At 38.0% G+C, this 19667-nt stretch overlaps 4 protein-coding genes across 10 annotated transcripts in view; 3 read left to right on the top strand and 1 right to left on the bottom strand.

Moving 5' to 3' along the window:
- Window positions 1–3323, top strand: part of LOC108746625 (V-type proton ATPase subunit C) — a 9347-nt gene extending 6024 nt beyond the window's left edge. For both annotated transcript variants that reach the window (XM_018483532.1, XM_018483525.1), the window contains 6 exons: window positions 1783–1969; window positions 2048–2146; window positions 2269–2477; window positions 2630–2774; window positions 2856–2994; window positions 3207–3323. In XM_018483532.1, coding sequence (XP_018339034.1) covers window positions 1783–1969; window positions 2048–2146; window positions 2269–2477; window positions 2630–2774; window positions 2856–2994; window positions 3207–3302 — 875 coding nt within the window. In that variant the 3' untranslated portion in view covers window positions 3303–3323. The remainder of the gene's footprint in view (window positions 1–1782; window positions 1970–2047; window positions 2147–2268; window positions 2478–2629; window positions 2775–2855; window positions 2995–3206) is intronic.
- Window positions 3324–5826: 2503 nt separating this feature from the next.
- LOC108746633 (S-methyl-5'-thioadenosine phosphorylase-like) lies at window positions 5827–8639 on the bottom strand. 2 transcript variants are annotated; one of them, XM_018483535.1, is made up of 8 exons: window positions 8585–8639; window positions 8118–8224; window positions 7672–7821; window positions 7141–7301; window positions 6750–6970; window positions 6468–6670; window positions 6168–6377; window positions 5827–6072 (listed from the first exon to the last, which is right to left on the bottom strand). In XM_018483535.1, exons 3-8 carry the CDS (start codon window positions 7687–7689, stop codon window positions 6034–6036), a joined length of 852 nt encoding a protein of 283 aa, XP_018339037.1. In that variant the 5' UTR covers window positions 7690–7821; window positions 8118–8224; window positions 8585–8639; the 3' UTR covers window positions 5827–6033. The 2 variants fall into 2 exon arrangements, with proteins under 2 accessions (XP_018339037.1, XP_018339044.1); XM_018483542.1 differs by having other exon boundaries at window positions 8137–8224.
- On the top strand, window positions 8605–11135 carry LOC108746657 (protein archease-like). Its single transcript, XM_018483562.1, has 4 exons — window positions 8605–8725; window positions 8946–8970; window positions 9142–9346; window positions 9763–11135. Exons 1-4 carry the CDS (start codon window positions 8674–8676, stop codon window positions 9946–9948), a joined length of 468 nt encoding a protein of 155 aa, XP_018339064.1. The 5' UTR covers window positions 8605–8673; the 3' UTR covers window positions 9949–11135.
- Window positions 11136–12238: 1103 nt separating this feature from the next.
- LOC108746973 (transcription factor E2F2-like) overlaps window positions 12239–19667 on the top strand; it is a 14396-nt gene continuing 6967 nt past the window's right edge. Inside the window, exon 1 of one of the 5 annotated variants that reach the window (XM_018484154.1) lies at window positions 12239–12609. The gene's annotated coding sequence lies outside the window, so the exon portion shown is untranslated. The other 4 variants (XM_018484196.1, XM_018484186.1, XM_018484176.1 and 1 more) reach the window with 4 other exon arrangements.

The raw sequence follows: 19667 nt of genomic DNA, 5'->3' as shown, positions 1-19667 counted from the left end.
ATATATATATATATATATATATAGACAGATAGGACACAACTGAAATAAATTGAGAAAAGTAAACGACACAAAAAGGAGAAATGATGAGAGAAATGTTACTTGACACTTAAATGTACCCAGAAATCTTTTACACATTTTTATTCCATTCCAATTATTTCATCCTAAATTATATTTTTGTTCTCTCTCTCTCTCTCTCTCTTTCTCTCTCTTTCTTTCTCTAATATCAATCTTTAATTCCCACTTTAATAATTATAATTTTAGTAAAAGAATCACATTATAAGCACAGACGATAATACATATACAAAACAATGGTAGATAGCACAGATCACAGCATTAGCACAATAATAGCATTAGTAGGAACTAACAAATATTTATCGATCGGTACATGAATTTATAACTGATATTACTTTGCATGATTATTGAAATAAAACTTAATAAGAAACAAGCGCGCTTTATAGTTTTCGTATGTAATTTATATGCTGTTATATAGTACAAGAGCTACGATGAATCATATCATATATACTATATATTCATTTAATTTAAGACAATGTATGTAATATTACGTATGTTATCATTTTATGCATTTAATCAATTATCACGAATCGCTTCTTTATTTTGGCTATTTCGCTTATTTTATTATATTACATTACGTTGCACATTAATTTGCGATGGCTAATCATATATGTTAGTAATAAAAGTCTACATATATACCTGTGAGGAAACGTGCAGAGAAAGGTATATTAGTTCATATTGTTAAAATATTTTCGAAAAATTTCGTGACTTAGATATATTTAATATATACTTTTTTTCTCAAACGTATACGAACATTTTTTTTTCAATACAAATGCATATACGCATTATATATGCTATAATTTATTTAAATTTATTGAATATGAACAAAAACGTAACTTTACTCAAGAATATATAAGAAAATAATGCAGATAATTGCGAAAAAGAATAAATTAATTATATTTTCTATAAAATTGATATACATAAATGCATACAGGTACATGTGCATGTGTAATGAGGATTTATCTTGTTTGATTAAATCAACGCACAAATTTTTGTGTACATAATTACAATGTAGTTAATAAGATGTAAGTGATAAATGCAAAAGATAATATGATTTTTCAAGCTAAGATCTGCATGTACAAATATATACAAATATAAAAGTTATTGATTGCAGAGATTATTAAAAATTTTAATATTATATAACAGTTACAATTTATCTTTATTATATATTTCTTCATTATAAATATCATACATAAAATTAAAATTTTGTAAAATTTTGTAAAATAACATCAAATAATTATATTTTTGTAAAAAAATTTCTTATATATAAATAAATATAAAGTTTGTTCATGGATTTGGTTATTGTGAATTGCATGATGTACTCTGTGTATGTCCTGCTTCTTTCTTGTAATGCTAATGATGAATAAGCAGCATTGTAAAATCAAGAAATTGCTTGTGTGAAAATCATTTTTCCTTTTTTTCGTTATTTTGAATATTTTTTTAAATAACGTTTGAATTTATTTATAACAACAAAATACATGTCAAGCATTTGTATATGTTAATAATATATGCAGAGCTTAAGAAATACATCAATATTGAATTTATTTAAAGTTTCTTAAAAATTTTACATTTACTATTCTTGTAGAGCTTACATTTGCTATTGATTATGCGCTGAAGAATGTAGAAATATTTTCTAAAGCTCTGATTACGAAATTGCTTATCAAGATTTATTGTCTCAAAACAGTTGGATTAATATTTAAAATTCACTAGGTGATCTGCCATCATATATAACTCGATTCCAGTGGGATATGGCTAAATACCCCATCAAACAATCTTTGAGGAACATTGCGGATATTATCAGTAAACAAGTGGGACAGATTGATGCTGATTTAAAAACTAAATCCACGATGTACAACAATTTGAAAGGCAGCTTACAAAATTTAGAAAAGAAACAGACGTAAGTTTGATACATTATGATTTGAATGCAATCGACAATTATGTAAATGTCACTATGTAATTTTTTTATCTGCACTAGGGGGAGTTTATTAACACGAAATTTAGCAGACTTAGTAAAAAAAGAACACTTTATTCTGGACAGCGAATATTTAACTACTTTGCTTGTTATTGTACCGAAGTGAGTAAATACATTTACAGCTTTCTTTTGACACATATACTAAATACTGTTATAAAATTGTCATATATTAGATCGTTGAATATTAAATAAACTGGCATCTATGTGTATCTCATGTTTTTTAGATCCAACTTTCAGGAATGGTACGGTTGTTATGAAAAACTGACAGATATGATTGTACCACGCAGTACACAACTCATTACTCAGGATTCTGAATACGGATTATTTACGGTCACTTTATTTAAAAAAGTAATGGATGAGTTTAAATTGCACGCTCGTGAAAAGAAGTTTATTGTGCGAGATTTTACATATAATGAAGAGGAATTAGCAGCAGGTTTGTTATAATATTGAAATCTTTTATAATTTGTATGTGATTGCAGTAATACTTTAGAAATCAACACAACAAATTTGTTATATTAAACATCTTTAAAAGCTAAGCTATGTGTAAAAAATAAAATTTATCATAACAATTACATTTTATTACAGGAAAGAATGAAATTACAAAGTTGGTAACCGATAAAAAGAAGCAATTTGGACCACTTGTCCGTTGGTTGAAAGTGAATTTTAGTGAATGTTTTTGTGCTTGGATTCATGTTAAAGCTTTGCGTGTATTCGTTGAATCCGTTCTTAGGTACTGTACATATTAATATCAGGAGGGGGGGGGGGGCTGTATTATATTAATGTCACATATTGTAATATGTATGATTTATAGATACGGCTTACCTGTCAATTTCCAAGCAATATTATTGCATCCGCATAAAAAATGCGCGAGGAGATTACGTGACGCTCTGAATCAGCTTTACGCTCACTTAGATTCATCTGCTACCTCTTCAACAACGCATAATCAGGATGTAAGTAAAGATGTTGTAATTATTGTACTGTATTATTAAAAGTAGATTAATATTTAATTATAATTTTATTCCTCATCATTTTTATAAATAAATATTACTCTTTTGAATCAATTTTTTAGAATATCTATTATATACGAGAAATATATACAAAATCAAAGAATATATGTTACTTTATGCAGAAAATATTTATATTGATATTTTAATGTGAATAGAATGTGGATATACCAGGACTAGGTTTTGGCCAAAGTGATTACTTCCCTTATGTCTATTATAAAATCAACGTGGATATGGTTGATAGTAAGGTCTAATTAGAGTCTGCGTTTTTCTCCTGGACGTCGTACTTCCTTTTATTTATCCAGATGATATAATTTTATGACATCAGGAATCTAGTGGCAGGTGCGTACAAGTTTTTCACTTGTATTAATATGTAAAAAGAATACTGCATTTCCAGAAAACTTCTTTCGATTTTTCCGTAGCTGTTTTAATAATTACGAATCGCGTAATTTGCTACAATTGGAGAAAATTGTCACATAGTCTTTTTCAGAAATAGTTATTTTTCTAAATCGATGAAATTAGAACGATGTATAAACTGTAATATTGCTCGGAACTGTGCATAAGAATTTGTGCATTCCTTTATACATATTGCAAGAGCCCCAAGTATTAAACATAAATCAATTGAAGTTATAGATGATAATAAGGATTCTCAGGCAAATACCATCAATTGTATGCTTTCGACTTGTATGTCTTCTTGATATACTTGGAAACAGCACAACATGTTTTACACGTTATTGCAATATAAAAATGTATAGCGTTCTAAGTAGAATTGCCACAATACAATCTTATTATCCATTAATCTGTTATATATAAAAGTAAAGAGCTGATCTTTTCATTGATGTGAGATCAAGACTTATGAAGAAAATATATAGACACACATCTCGTTACATTATGTAAAAAGCATTCACATCAAGTGTGTCATGTGAATATTTAACAAATTGTTAATCACAGTTTAGAAAAAATGGATATCTTATTGTTGAATATTAAGAGAAGTTTCATGTCATGTATTCTTATATTATATTTTATTGCTTCAAATAAATTTATGAACTACAAAACACGTTTCATACGCGCGTAATATTTGCAGATTATATTACGTATTGTCTATAACTGTCATATTATCATGAAAGTATATATAAGAATTTTAATATATCGCATGAACCATTCAATTGAAATACATATATACATATACATATTATAATCATCGTTCAGCCTAAATATTTTAATAGATTGAAGGTATTTTTATCCTAACAACAAATTTTTTTATCGAAAAAACAACCAATAAAAACGTTTTTTTAAATCTCTATTTTGTAAAATTTGAATTACAAGAAAATAATCGATTTTTTTATATTATCGAATATAAATTCATTATCAATTGTAATTCAAAATGCAAACTATATTTTTTAAATCAATTATTCCATTTGTAAATTAAATTTAGTTGTTTTTGAGTTAGCACCGTTACAAACTGCACAAAATAAGTCTCCTCCTTTGTGAATACATGGGTTAGAGAAGAAGTCCCTTTACAAGTTGGTAAAAAAAACCTTTCTCCATCAATATCTTCATTAAAAATAATCAAAATTGAAATTTAAAAAAGTATCTTAAAGCTTTAAATCTCTACTTTCGAATGGTTACTATATTTTTTGAATTTACGTGAATTTTGTAATTTTTACAAAAAATTACGAGTTGAAAAAAATGAAAAATTTTTTTTCACTTTCTAGGTTTGTAGCGTGTCCAAAAAAATTTGAGCAAATTTTCGAGTATCTATTGTGAAAGCTTGAAGCTTTCCTTACAAAATCGTTTTTAAAAAATGTTTCTACGATTTTTTGTTCCTGAATTACTCGCGGATTAAATAAAAAAGAACATTCTGACTTCATTGTTTATAATTCCGTTAAAAATTATCGTATCGCAATTAAAAATACAGATTTTTAAAGCCGTTCTTCTATCAAGCGGTATAATTGCTAATTTAAAAAAATAGAATATATGGGTTCCAACTTGTAAAAAGACTTTTTCCCTAATCCAATATTATGTTATTATTATAGACATATATCATAAAGATATATTTTCTGAAGAATAATTTCATGTTGTTAAAATAAGCTTAATTTCTCACATTGATCATAATGTAAATTGCTTGTACATAAGAAAAATCCGTGTATAAAGTCGATGGTTTCATATTATATTTTGAGTTGCACGATTATTGTAAAATGCAGACCAATGTACAATGTTTTAATTAAGCATAAATCACACTAGCGGAAATCGATGACAATACTGATTAAATGTTGTCTGCTCCATAAGTCTATATAAAGAAGCCTGGCATATAATGAAAAAAGGAAAACTGATACATATGTATATTGGCAGTTCAATTATGTAGATACGTTTAAAGAAATGATAATACAGTCAATTGACTTTTACGAATTGTATAGGTAAATGTAATTGTGTAGATAATAAATATTAAGTTTACTTGTCAGCATCTTTTGTTTATACGCTCGTTACTAAATCTCCCAACTATGTAATACTACCAATCTAATCCCTTTATCACTCCTTTGATTTTTTGCATATGATTATGTATGCATATGTTTGTAATATTAGATTAAACAGAATTGTAACTCTATGATGCTTATACTATCTAATTGCAACAAAATACATGTCCCGATAAAACGTTTTATAGGATGTGAAAGGTAAAATATAGGATGTGAATGGTAAAATTACAATATATATATATAACATAATTTCATGTATTGTTTTTATAAAGACTTATTAGTATAAAAGTTATATCGTAAAATAAATTGGTTCTTTGTATAATAGTCCTCTATATCATACAATATAAAGATTTGTACCTGCGTGGAATATAAAAAAATTTTATAAAGACTTTCATTGAAATCTTATATATCTTAGATTCGATACTACATAGTTATGATTATATATATATACAGGATTATATATATATACACCTGTAGACACGATTTCTTCGTTTCACTTTGCAAGCAAGTTTTATTTCTTTTCAGTCACATTGCTGCTCTCAATTAAGTTCTGAAAATTATTTCTCTTATCATTGTTCGCTAGTATGTATTTTAAAAAAGTATTTCCATATTATTTGTATGCACAAATGGTTCCTAAAATATTACCTTCAATTTAAAAATATCCTGCTGCCAATCTCCACAGCCAATAAGTTTCACTGCCTCTAGTAACACATTTGTTATTTTATGAACATTTTGTTTGAACACAACTAATACGTCAGCTGCATGAACATTATCGTCGCATTTTTTCCAGCAATCGTAATCAGTCGCCATGGCTATAGCTGCGTATAAAAGACCTGCTTCTTTCGCTAGGACTACCTAATTATAAACATAACAGTATTATATATATATATATATATATATATATATATATATCTTATTTATATAAGTTTATCATAGTATTTAAACCTCTGGGCATATAGTCATGTTGACCAAATGTCCACCCCAAAGGCGCAGAGCATTACTCTCTGCTTTAGATGAAAAGCGCGGTCCTTCAATAGTTATTACTGTCCCACCATTCCTTATGTTATATCCCAACTTTTTTGCTGCTTGCAATAAGATTTCCGATGTTCGCGGATCAAATGCAGGCTCCATCGGCATATGGCATACTCCTGTAATTTTGAATAAAAGCAGCAACATATTTAAAAAATCATACTTATAGAAAAAAAGAGATACACAGTATATATTTACCGTTATACTTGATAGATGTTCCATCATAGAATGTACTCTCCCTGGAAATAGTTCTATCTATGAAGCTATCAGGCACGACTAATTGTCCCTTACCAATAGACTCTGTTAACGATCCACATGCAGTAGATGCCAGTATATGGGTACAGTCAGCAAGTCGCAATGCTTCTATGTTAGCACGGTAATTAACTCTTGTAGGACTAAATACATGTCCTGCGCCATGTCTATATTGAATCAAGAGAAAATATTTTTATTAATGAACAAAATATAAATTAAACATTGTTAAATAAACAAAAACATTTATTTTTGTAATTAAAATCAAAATATTAAAGTACAAGTCTAAATTGTAGACTTTAGAAATAGTCGAGTTAAAAAATTTATTAAAAAATTCTACCTGGCCAATAGCACTATATCTACTCCATCAATGCATCCATGATAGAGATCACTGGACGGATATCCAAAATCATTCTTTGCATTCTCGCGACTTGTGATACTGCTGCAATTGAATGTTTTACTTAAGCTATCACCCAAACCCGAACCACATATTATTCCCACCTAAAAAATATAAAAAATATTAGTAACAATTCTATATACATTTAGATTAGAATTACACTTTGATTGTATTTTTATTAGAATTACACTTTAATAATATACATTTTCATATACTTATATATTAATTACTATATATATCATTCGTGCCAAAAATGTTCTTGCCATAATATGTCAAATTTAATAATATAATATCATACATCACAGATATCTGTTTCGAGTGATTTTCAAAATTAACTGCTTATAATATTTTTGAGGTTAGTCGATACAAATAATTAAAAAATATATGATATGCGAATTAAGAATCTAGAAATTCTTCTTCAATGATGTCAACGTATTTCTATAAAGTGTGTGATTAAAATTAAAATTCCCTTACCTTCATTTTATTTGCCATAGTGGAAGATATACGATTTATTATTTGAACTTGCAGTCACTTGAGTACAAAGAGAATAATGAATATGACCGCGTGACCGTTAAAGATAATTATCGTGACAATGTGCTACTTATAACCTATAACCTCTCTTTCCTGCAAAAATGTACCGCTTATACAGCCGCGACGATAAGTTATCCCTAATAAGAGTTATGTAATTATAGTATACACTATTTATACATATTAAATTATCTTTTTGAATTATGTTTCTGATGATTTATATTTCTCAATTGTAAAGAACGGGAAAAAAACTTAATCTATATGACAATAGAAAAAAGTTATATGATAAATGCTTACTTTTTAATTTTTTTATTTTTTCACATGGACAGATAAAAATTTATCTTACACAAATCAAATTTTTATCTCTTTTGAAATATATTTTTTCTACACACCTGCCTATATAACACATACTTATAACAGCATTTATTGTGTCGGCTAATCGGATATTTCGTCATCTTCTTTCTCTTATTTTTCTTTTGTTATTCCACTTTTCCGTTTCCTACCAGGTTCCTCATGTCACATTAATTTATGTTTTATAAATTCTATCCCATACAACATGAAATATTTCAGAAATATTTCATTGAAACATTTCTTCATGAAAAATGTTTTAAATATAAATATTTAGGAAGTCGGAGTTTTCAAATATATTTTTTTTCTTATAATATTTTAAAAATATTTTATTGAAATATTTCAAAAAATGATCATTCACATGAATGTTTCATGCTATTTAGGCTAGAATCAAATCCGAAATTTGCCAAATGAATCGACCGTTCTCACACGGAGCCACGTGTTATTCCATGTGGCCGTTAAGCGCTCAAGTTCGCTTGTAAGTAGCGTCATCTGGTCGGCGTGAACTCACCTACGTGAACTACGTTGTCGTTGATTGAACCCGTCAGTGAATCAGCTGATCGCCTTGCATTACGTGGAAGAGAATCAGCTGTGCGCGACATGGACGAGCTAGTGAGCGAGAATCTCGAAATACCACCCGCCAAATACGAGTGTGAGTATCAATTGCGGGTTTTTTTTCTTAACATTACCGTTCGTTTCGCTTTTTTTTTTTTTTCGAAAATATTTCACTTGTCGACATGTACTTTGGCGCGTCTTCGCGCGCGACGGATTCTAACCTCGTAATCGCGACTGACGCAAAGTCTCCGTAATACGACGCAAATCCCTCGCAGGTTTGAAGATAATCACGAAAAAATCCATGTTTTCTGTTACAGATTTGGATCACACCGCGGACGTACAGTAAGTATTGCATTCAGTTGTAGCGGTTGACCGGTTAATCTTGAAAGTTATTTCGCCGGCTAACCTAAAAAAGAGCGCGCGCAAATTTGTGCGGAAATCGATAGACGTTTAAAAGCTTATTTGCGACGGAGATTGATTTGGCAATGTATAAGTCATCGATTATATTTTCAGATTGCACGCATGGGGCGACACCATGGACGAGGCTTTCGAGCAATGCGCGATGGCCATGTTCGGCTACATGACGGATCTCGAGCGTGTGCAGGTCACACAGGTGCATCATATCGAGGCCGAAGGTGACGATATAGAAAGTTTACTCTTCCACTTTCTTGACGAGCTACTCTTCATGTTTAGCGCCGAGCCGTATATAATCGCCAAGGTATAATTTCTTTGTTGCGACATTTCTTTGCGATCAACATAAATATATGCTAATAATTTACCGTTACAGCAATAACGGTAGCATCCAACTTTTAATAATACGTTAAAGGATTACATATAATGTTACAGAAATATAATTGTATGATTCGTATATGAATTTTGTACTTTACGTGAAATATTGAAGAGTCTCTTTGCAACGTATTAAAAATAATTCCTTAATTAAAATTTTATTCTTTTTTACTTGGATTTATAAATAATATTACTGTGTATTGATTAATTCATACAATTACGACATGTTTTATTTGCACGAATTTGAAATTATCGTCAAATAGTCCTTTCGATTGGACCGCGAAGATCGCGTAAACTTATCGTGTCCGCATCCAAAGGTGAAAAATCTCTCCGCACGTCTGTCACCAGAAAGTCAAGATTACCGAATTCGACCGAGAAGGATTTAAAATCAAGGCAACCGCGTACGGCGAGGAGTTCACAATTGGCAAACACACGCAAGGCGCAGAGGTAAAGGCCATCACATACTCAGCGATGCAGATCAACGATCGCCCGCGAGTGGAGTGGCCCGAAATCTTCGTGATCGTCGACATATAATATTATCTTGCCGATCGCACTGCACATGTACCTCAACGATATTTTGCTGCACAACTTTCTGGTAATGCTCTAACAACAGCGAAAAAGTAGCGGAGGGGATGGTTACTTAGCTTGAACGGGTGGTGCGTGGAAAAAGTAGGGGAAGGTAGCCGAAGGGCAAGAAAAGAAACCGTATACCTCCCCTACGGTCTACATAGGAGCGATCCTTTTGTACTTGCCCCGTAGGGTTCAAATAAATACGTTACGAAGAATGCACCGGGCCCCCCTTCTTCTTGGCTCGACTTGACTCAGGCGTGTAATAAGATTACCCGAACTCCCGGCAAAACGCAAGAAAAAGAGCCAAGGGATTAGCCGTTTGTTATTAAGAAATGCGTGCGAGTTTTTAGCGTTATCGATGTTACATATATTTTTTGTTTTTACTTATTTAACATTGTTATTTACAAAATATAATCGGTACGATAGAGTCCCTCTACTCCAGTAGCTATTGCGTTTAAACTATGATTCTCTTTTAGCTTTCTCACTACACATTTCTCTCGCAATGATCACGTGCGAAAGCGAGAGAAAAATGTACAAGATACCATTGGTAAATTGATTACATGCACAATAATCTGCATCATTAAAGTAAAGCCCATTTTTGCCAATTTAAACTAACATTTTAACGCACTTTATAACACATGTATTTGTTCGACTAATATTTATCGCACGTACACTGTATGTACAATTGTATGTTTCAGCTATCAGCGGTAGAATGAAAAAAACCGATTAATTTTAAATGTAGGTCACAGCTTTCTGTTGATATTTCTAGAAAGGTATAGTATCGTGTTAACGCTATTCCTTCGATATTATACACGTTTTTCAAATCTATGTACAATCATATACCAATAGAATTATATTCTACTTTATATGCAGTGCATATGAAAGTGTGAATTGTGACACAAACTAATTGTGACATAAACTGATTGAAAAAAATTGAATCGAGCCACTCACATCTTTTGCGAAAATAATGTCAAAAAAATATAATATCCATTATTTGTACGAAACTCCAGTTTTCCAATGAAAAATAGACAGTCCCTGCCTACATCTATTTGACGCGATTGCATTGTATCGCGCTTGATACGAGACGGCGATCGAGGAGAGATCTGAATTGTGATCGGTGATGAAATCGAAATAAAAAAAAAAGTGCGACTTTTTGCCAGTGATAATTTTGTCCCTGTCTTCTCCATCGATTTTCTCGTAGAGTTTTCGACATTCTCGAGTCGGGAGAGGGCCCTGCTCGCCTTCCGTCCCGCTACATCCCTGCAACTGAATCGCCCCTCCATTCGCGAAGGAAGGGACGATCGTACGGCGGAGTTTCGGGCAAGACCAGGCAAGAAACGAGGGGCATCAGTTGTCCGGCAGGATCGTCGAGTCGAAGGTAGTCGAAGGCGCGTGTGCGTACGTAAGCGCTTGCACGATCGTTGTCAAATTAATACGTCACGTAAATTGCATAATTGACGCGAGTGCTGCCTGCATAACGCCGTGTCCGTAACGCGTTGCCCCTCCGTCCCCCCTCTGGATCCTCTGCCGCGAGGAGGCCCGGATTAAAGGGACCCGGTATCCGTCGGCGTTTAGAGAGAGAGAGAGAAAGGGACGGGAAAAAGGAAAGGCGGGAGGGGGGGAGGGAGGGAGGGAGAGAAAGAAGGAAAACGAGGAGAGACTCACTTTGTTCTGTTCGCCAACACCCCCGAGCATGGCGGACCGGTATGGTAATAGTGCGCTCCGGAAACGCGGGAATGCTTGCGAGAGTGCTGAAAGTGGATAATCGGTGTCGCGAGGACGTCGTCGAGGACGAGGAGACGAGCGGTTGCGAGGATACATCGCGGTAAATAGCCGTTCTCTCGTCACTCGGCTGAGGCGGTCTCCGTGGTGGAGCAGCCGGCGGAGTAAAAGTTTTGGCGGGTAAACCAGGTGAAGGCGCGCAACGATCGCCGACGCTCACCGTCGGTCGAGACTCGGTGTTTTCCTAGCTGACGATCCTCCCGGCGGGGATTCTCGAGAATCTCGAGGAAACGCGATGACGCGCGTGAAACGGCACGGGACGCGTTCGTAATCGCGATAATAGCCAGTCGACATTATCGAGTGGTTATCGCGCGCGCCGCATACGTCGGGGTATTTTATTAGCAGGCTCGCTCGCGGGGATCCGCGTGTTCTGCAAATGTCGTGATATCATCTGGAAAAAGGCACGGTCATATCGGGTGAACGCGACTGAACGCGACCACGAAGCCGCACGAAGCTGGTGGCGACCAGCGACGACGGTTTTGGCGCGCGTATTTCAGCTGTCGCGCGCGACCGGCAGATGGCCGGTACGCCGGCTCACGGACGACACGGACGCACCGACACGCCGTCGCGCGACACGCACACAGAGAGATCGACCATTGCCGTTACCGCTACGGCGAGGGTGCCGCCGCGCCGTCCGCTCGGAAGCGCGCGCACTTATGAAAGGCGGCGAGGAACGACGCGTTGTCATCGCGTGAAACGCGAACGATCAACGAACCTCCTCGCTCCGCAAAAGTGCCTTCCGCCCGTTCGAGCCTGCCCGAATTCAATCGTCATTCGTCACGAGTGCCGTACCGCTGAGGACGTTTGAGTTTCTCCGAGAGAGAGCTAGCTGTCCTAATTCCGGTAAGTTTACGCCTCGCGTCAGGTCGCTTTAAAGTGTCACCTGTCGAACGCCGAGTGAGATAGCGAGCGAGCGAGCGGGCGAGCGAGAGAGAGAGAGAGGGAAGGAGAGAATTTCCATTGGTTACGAAACTCATCGTTTTTCCCGACGTAATCTTCCGCGGACGCTTCACGCGCGAGAGATGCAGCGAGAGTGCACCAACATCATCACGATATCGTCCGCTACCAACGTAGCGCGACTCGTTCACGCATACACATTCGGAAGCGTCATCCTCTTTCCCTTTCTCTCTGTCTCTCTCGCGCTCGTTGACTCGTACGCACGTTTAACGGCTTGCGACGCATGCGTGCCGCGCTTTTCCGCGGTCGGGTCGTATCGCATCGCATCGCACACACACCGCATACACGCGCCGACGGCGGTAGCGGCGGCGACGGCGGCGGCGCCGCGCGACAGCCGACACGAGGCGACGCGACGGGACGCGACGGGACGCGACGCGACGCGACGGTGCCGACGTGTGGTCTCGCATACACCACCAGCGTATACACCGACACCGACACACAGCTGTGAGCTGGTGGCGCGGAGGGTACACCACCTCGCGACTCGCGAGGCGAGAGAGAGACTCTCCCTACCTCCCGTAGAGACATTCGCGAATACGCACGGACACGCGGGCTGGTTCTCTCTTTCTCTCTCGTTCCCTCTCTTGGCATCTCGCGAGCACCGGCGCACGCGGCACACTGTCCGCTTCTCGTTACCCGAATCGGCCAGTCGTGCCAGCGCGCCACGGTGCCCGCAGCCCGGGGTCCCCGTCCATAGCCATACATTCGGTTGAAGCAGTCGAAGCGGTCGAAGGAAGGAGCGAGGCAGCGAACCGACCGATCGTCCGGATCTTCTTGCTCGGCGTGCCGGCCTCGTACGTACATACGTACACGCGCGACGCAACGAGACACGTATATAAAGAGGGAGAGAAGGAGAGAAGGTTCGTTTCTCCTTGCTCGCCTCGCCGGCCTCCTGGTCGGCCTGAGTCGAGTCGAGCCGAGCCGAGCATGCCGAGGCGGGGCTCGCTCTAAAGGTTCGAGCCACGCTGTATTATACAGAACAGTGAAAAACACCCGTAACGTTCTCGATCCAGCGTATTGTTCTGGAACGACGAGCGCCCCTTCCGTCGCGTTGTACGAGGAATCGCCTGGCTCGTGCTTTACCTGGCTACCTGCTGCCTACTTGGACCCGCCTGTGCGTAGCGTAACCGCGGCGGTGCGGTGGTGGCGGCAGATCGAATCGCGTAGAAAATGGACACCGTACTCTAGCACCAGCAGCACCAGCAACGCGAACACGCTCGTAGAAACGAGCGACCTCGAAAGAAAAAGAGCGACGTATGCCAGGGAGAGAGTAAGAGGGAGAAATCGCGGAAAGTACGACGAGAGTATGTAAAGCAGCTACGATTACAGCCACGTCGAGGGAACGGTGGGAAAGGGTGAGCGGGCGATAACCATCCGAGATATACATCTCGAGGCGATACAGGCCGACGAGGAAGGGCCCGCTCCGTCTCCGTCTATCGTCGTCGTCGTCGTCGTCGTCGTTCTCCTCCTCAAGCAGGTCCCGCACGTTCGTTCCATCCGGCGGACGATTTTGCCGTTAGCCGCGGTGTTCCTCTGTGCCATATCCCTCTCGAAACTCGAGTGCCGGGATCGAAAGAGACCACCCGGACTGGGGGATGCCCGGCTCCAATCGTCCTGCGACGGCTGCGACACGCGCCGCGTGCCGTGTGCTGGCCTGCTGCTGAATCTTCTCCCGGAAGAGAGCGCGGGTCTCCGTCTCAAAATACTGTGCGGCGCGGCGCAGCGCAGCGCACACATTCGCGAGCAGTCAAGTAAGTAGCAAAAAAAAAACCGGGAGTGAGCCGTGAGAGGAGGAGGGACGGAAACGCTGCGCTGGCGAGAGCCGAGAGAGCGAGAAAGATAGATAGATAGAGAGAGAGAGAGAGAGAGAGAGAGAACGGATGGACGGACGGACGCATTACCTCTTCGCGCCGACTTTTGCTACTTCCGTCTCTCTTTCTCGCCCGAGATCGCGGCGCGTGTCGTCATCAGCGACGGTGGCTGTTGACGACGACTTCCTAGCGAGAAACGCAGTTTTTTACGCGCCAACAGGTCAGCACCCGGGTTGATTATACGTTTGCCCTTCCTCGACTACTCGCCTACCGTCCTCGCCGCGCTGGTAGAATGCCGCGTGAGTTTCGCGCTTCGGCCAGGATGCAGGTCGAGGGAGCATCTACGGGGAAACGTCTCCGTAGCAGCGGCCGGATCGCGCCTCTCCTTTATATGACGTGCCGGGTAACGCATCTTACTAGGGACACACCGGCGGTGTCGTCTCGGCTCTTTAAACGAGTTCGCCGCAACGCAACGGTCTCACGTACACGCGAGTATGTATACGTGTGCGAGCACGCGTATCTCTCATCGGTGACGCGTCGAACCGGCATATATGTGCGTGCGTATCGTGCGTACGTAAAGGAGTAGGCGAGCGCGTCGATGTGCACAAGGCCGTGACTTCGATTCTCGTTATTTACCAGCGATACGGTATGAGATCGAGTTCCTCGAGATTCCGCGAACGCAGTTTCTCGATTGACGTAAGGATGGGCGCGCAGAGGGAAACGTCGCGTGAATGAAGGCAGCTCGGAGGCTCCTAATATTTGCTTGCACTCTGCACTTTTTCCATTGTCATTGTTTTTTTTCTCTTCTCGACGCCCAAATACGTTTCTCGGACGGCGAAAAGGCGAAAACGGGCAGATTCTCGATTCTCGAAAATGTGCAGCGAAAATGATCGAGGCGCGCAATATTTGACAGTTCCACCAATAGAAAGGCATCGCTTCCCTCCGCTCGCGCGCGATTGGTCGTTATCGCACGACAGCACTTTTCCTGAAGTCTCGCTCTTTCGAGAAGGAATCGAGAATTCTCCGACAATCGACGACGCGAGAACGCCGGCGGCAACGCGTGGCCTTCGATCGATGTTAACAGCTGATTGCGCGCTATGTCGGGCTAGAACTGTGGCATCACACTCGCCAGGTTTTGATAAGAGAAGCCAGAGACTCGAAATAAAAAGAACGTATCTGGAGTGCTATCACTCTATTTCAACATTCAGAAGCTTACTGCTGTACTGTTTACTTAATTGGTTCAAGTTAATTTTAAGACTGCATACATTTTTGCAGACGTGGACTGCTCCGTGCGTTTTTCAGACTTCCATATATCTATAACACATAATTTAATAAGAAAAAAAAACGTATTTATGTTTTCCAACATTTCTTTTTTCAAAATTAAATAATTGCAAATAATTATAAAATCAAAATTTATGCTCATCAACCATAAACAAAGTCGCTAAATCGTCAAGTACAAACATTCAAACAAAAAATTCCCAAGCTGGGAGCTGAAATTTTCATTGGATATTACGAGTCCCCGTGTGTGCAACCCTAGGGTTAAAGAAAAAGGAGATTAAGGACAACTTTAATTGATTAGAAAGAATTTATTGTTAACATGTAGAACAAAATTAGATCAGGAGCAGCGGAATATATAGTTGAAAATTTTGCTTTGTAAGCAATTCTGTCGGTTGAATCAATCACTGATTAAATTAATCGAGATTTGGTTGAAGTCACCCTAAAGGGAGATGGCTAGGCTGGTGTCGTAGAGCTCGCGACCTAAGACCTTTACGAGCGGAAGAACGAAATGAAGGGGCAGGGAAAGAGAGAAAGAGAGAGAGAGAGAGAGAGAGAGAGAGAGAGAGAAAGAGAGCCGGTTTCGTCACATCTGGTCGCCTGAAGCCTCGTGCACACGAGACACATTGCGCATTCGTTTGCATCTTCGCACAAGCCACAGCGCACGTCTCGTGGACGCCCGCCGCCGCCACCGTCGTGGTAATGGATGGCGGCGGCGTTTCCTGTCTTCGATGCACTGGAGACCCGGCGTTAGTGCCCACATCGTGCTCGATTGCGAACATACGGAGCAAAGTCGTGAAATTACTCTGCCGACGCCTTATTAGCTTAACCTCCCAACTCGTATTTAATCTTGGAGTAAGTAATCGTGTAGACTTTGTCGCGTTCTTTATTAAACGTGAACACGTTTCCGGGATCGATGTTGGTGCAACGCATTGTTGATTCTGCCAATTTTCGCCAACGTGACTCTACGCCGAGGTTGACTTGACGGGCCATCCCCGTGAGCGACCAATCAACGGACAGGAAGGCAAAAATTTCAGCTTTCGCGTCGAGGTAAAAACGTATGGACAAATAGTTCGATGATAATTATCGCGTGTTAAAAAAAAACAGTCGTTTTCTTTTAATCGGTACATCACTTTTACATCGAATGCAGCCGATATGCTGTGCGATGCTTTGTACTTTGGTTTCGAGATAATGGCTGGCCAATCAATGACTCCGCGTCGTGCATTGCTCCCAACCTTCCAAGCACAAATCGTGATGCTATTGGTCTCGAGAAATCCTAGTAGCTCTCACTAGTAGTTGATTGTGTATCCGGCAGAAGACTCGAACTGGAGTTGCTCCAACTTTTATCGACGCTATAACATCGATTATAAATTTTTTCTCTCTCAATTTATCTGTTTGCTAACGAAATTGAATCAACATCCCTATATAAAGTTGTTGAAGGATTTTTAAAAAAATTTTATGTAGCTCAACATTTTTTATCAAGCATTTTTTTTATCAAAGTTATCTAGTATATAAAATTATATAAATAATAAAATAGAACATTATCGGAAAACATAATCGATCTATCCAAAGAGAAACAGATTAAACGGGTTAACAATTAATTAACATTGATTTATTACTCCAAAACATTATCAAACATTTTCTGTAATCGCTTTGAATAAATCACAAACACAGGATGAAGGGATATTTTCGAGACGCGAGCACTATCTCTTTAAATCACACCCGGAACGATCAGCTTGTCTCGGAATGCTTGTTCTTTTTTTCTAAAATTCTCCGGGCCGAGCTCGCCATGGGTCCGTTCGGAGTGTTCAGACGCATACCAAGCGTTTACTATGGAGCCCTTAAGTTAGCTTATTCGATTTAAATCATCTTGCAATATAATACTCTCAACTTGCATCTTTTGTATACATTTCATTACTTTTAGATATTTCCATATCTTTTCTTTGATAATATTTTGATAAAATGTAACAATTAAATGATAAAATATAAGATATGCAAGTGAAAATAATAATTTACACTTTCTTTCGAATTCGATATAAGAATAAGAAATATTTTCTTTGGATTAATTGTTTTGAAATTAATTTTTTATTTCTTGAAACTAATTTTTTATTTCGCAGAATAACTAACAGGAGCAAAGAATTATTTATGTAATGTATTGAGTCTCATATTTATTACATTTTCCAAATTTATCGAGTTCAGTTCTCTTGCTTGATTATATAACAATTATTGATGAAGGAGAATATAAGCAGCGCAATTATGTTTATTGTGCTTAATGAATATCGCGCAGTCGAGTTTACTGGAAATGTGGCTTAAGAATCGCTATTGTAGAAAGAGAAGCAAACGTACTTATTTGTATTCAGTAAAGAGTCGTACACGTGACTACGATATATTTGTTCAGTGCAGATTCAGTGCAGACAAACGAATCTAAAGTCTTTGCCAAATTATATGTCGCGATTGTTGTGACCAAGTGTGAAGAAACTTGGTATTAATTGGTATTAATCTTAATACTAAAATCACACGTATCTTTATCACGTTACAATAGGTTCCAATTTGCGTAGATAAACATTGCATTTTGCAAGATGTACCGATGCGACATTTACGTGATGTTTATACTGACGCAAACGTACTTACGCGAGAAATGACTTTCGAGAATGTAATCTTCTTATTTATAGCTTCTGATGGATATAAATGGTGTCACGTGTGGTCGGTTTCAGTTGACACACGACAAACTAATCTGTAAGCACGAAGAAAAAGTACTATTTTCGCACCAACATTTCTACTTCAATCTTCCAAGTTATCTGTATCTGGATCGGTTGACGAATTCAATTGGATTCACTCAGTTTGCACTGGTGCACAATAAAGCTGTCGTCCACACAGCTGATTGACGCAAAAATGTGTATTCAATTTAATATAAAAGCGAATTTAAACCACATTTTATTGTGCTATTAATCAAAATCGGTATTTTATAATTCGAAATATTTGCATTTGACTTTTATCCAGATTAAATTAGGATACAATGACTTTAATATGCACTAATGCGTCCAATCGAATTCGCTACATCTCTACCACCGTAAAGTAAATCTCTCTTATTTTTAGACAGGCAGAAAATAATTGCATAGCTGGCAGGAATTGAAGACATCGAATCTTGATTATCGATGATTATATGACTTTGGACTTATCAATAAAATACTTGAATAATGATGAGACAATTCTTTTGTGTCTTTTAAAAGATAACGACGAGCAATCAGCTGATATTCTGAAAACACTGAGAAATAATCTGGGATCAGAGATTGTATTCTCGAAAATATCGCATAAGAATGTACGAAAATACTATAGTATAGTATATAGTACGTTATATATGTATTATAGATTTTCCTAGTATTTTCACTTGTTTTTCAAGAATAAAACCCCGGAATCGATAATTTCGACAAGTTTCGACGCTACAAACTGATAAAAATACGTGTGATTTTATTATACATTTATCTTATATTTAAATATCCGAATAAGATCAGATTTTTCTTCTCTTCTTTTTTTCTACTGATATGCTTAGTTTCATTTCTAGTCAATTTCTCCTTTCGCTCTTGAAATTTGATACATACGTGTAAGTCGGATTTCTTCAAGTTCAATTTCATCTATTAGTTTCCTCCAGTTCTATTTTATTGAATCCTCTACTCGCTTTTCAAGTTCCATGTACATTTAACGGAGTTATTTCGTTCTTTGTCGCGTTTCTCTTCGGAACGCGAGTGGGAATCGAATTTTCTTCCAACATCATCGTTCCTTCTCGCAGCCACTTTCATTGGACTCACGAGTCTCGTGTGCGTCCGACCTAAAGCCGCGCAATCCGATCACGCCTTCCACCAA

The sequence above is a fragment of the Trachymyrmex septentrionalis genome, unplaced genomic scaffold (assembly GCF_001594115.1).
Source record: "Trachymyrmex septentrionalis isolate Tsep2-gDNA-1 unplaced genomic scaffold, Tsep1.0 scaffold107, whole genome shotgun sequence".
In the NCBI taxonomy this organism is placed as follows: domain Eukaryota; kingdom Metazoa; phylum Arthropoda; class Insecta; order Hymenoptera; family Formicidae; genus Trachymyrmex; species Trachymyrmex septentrionalis.
This window is presented reverse-complemented; position numbering and strand designations above follow the sequence as displayed.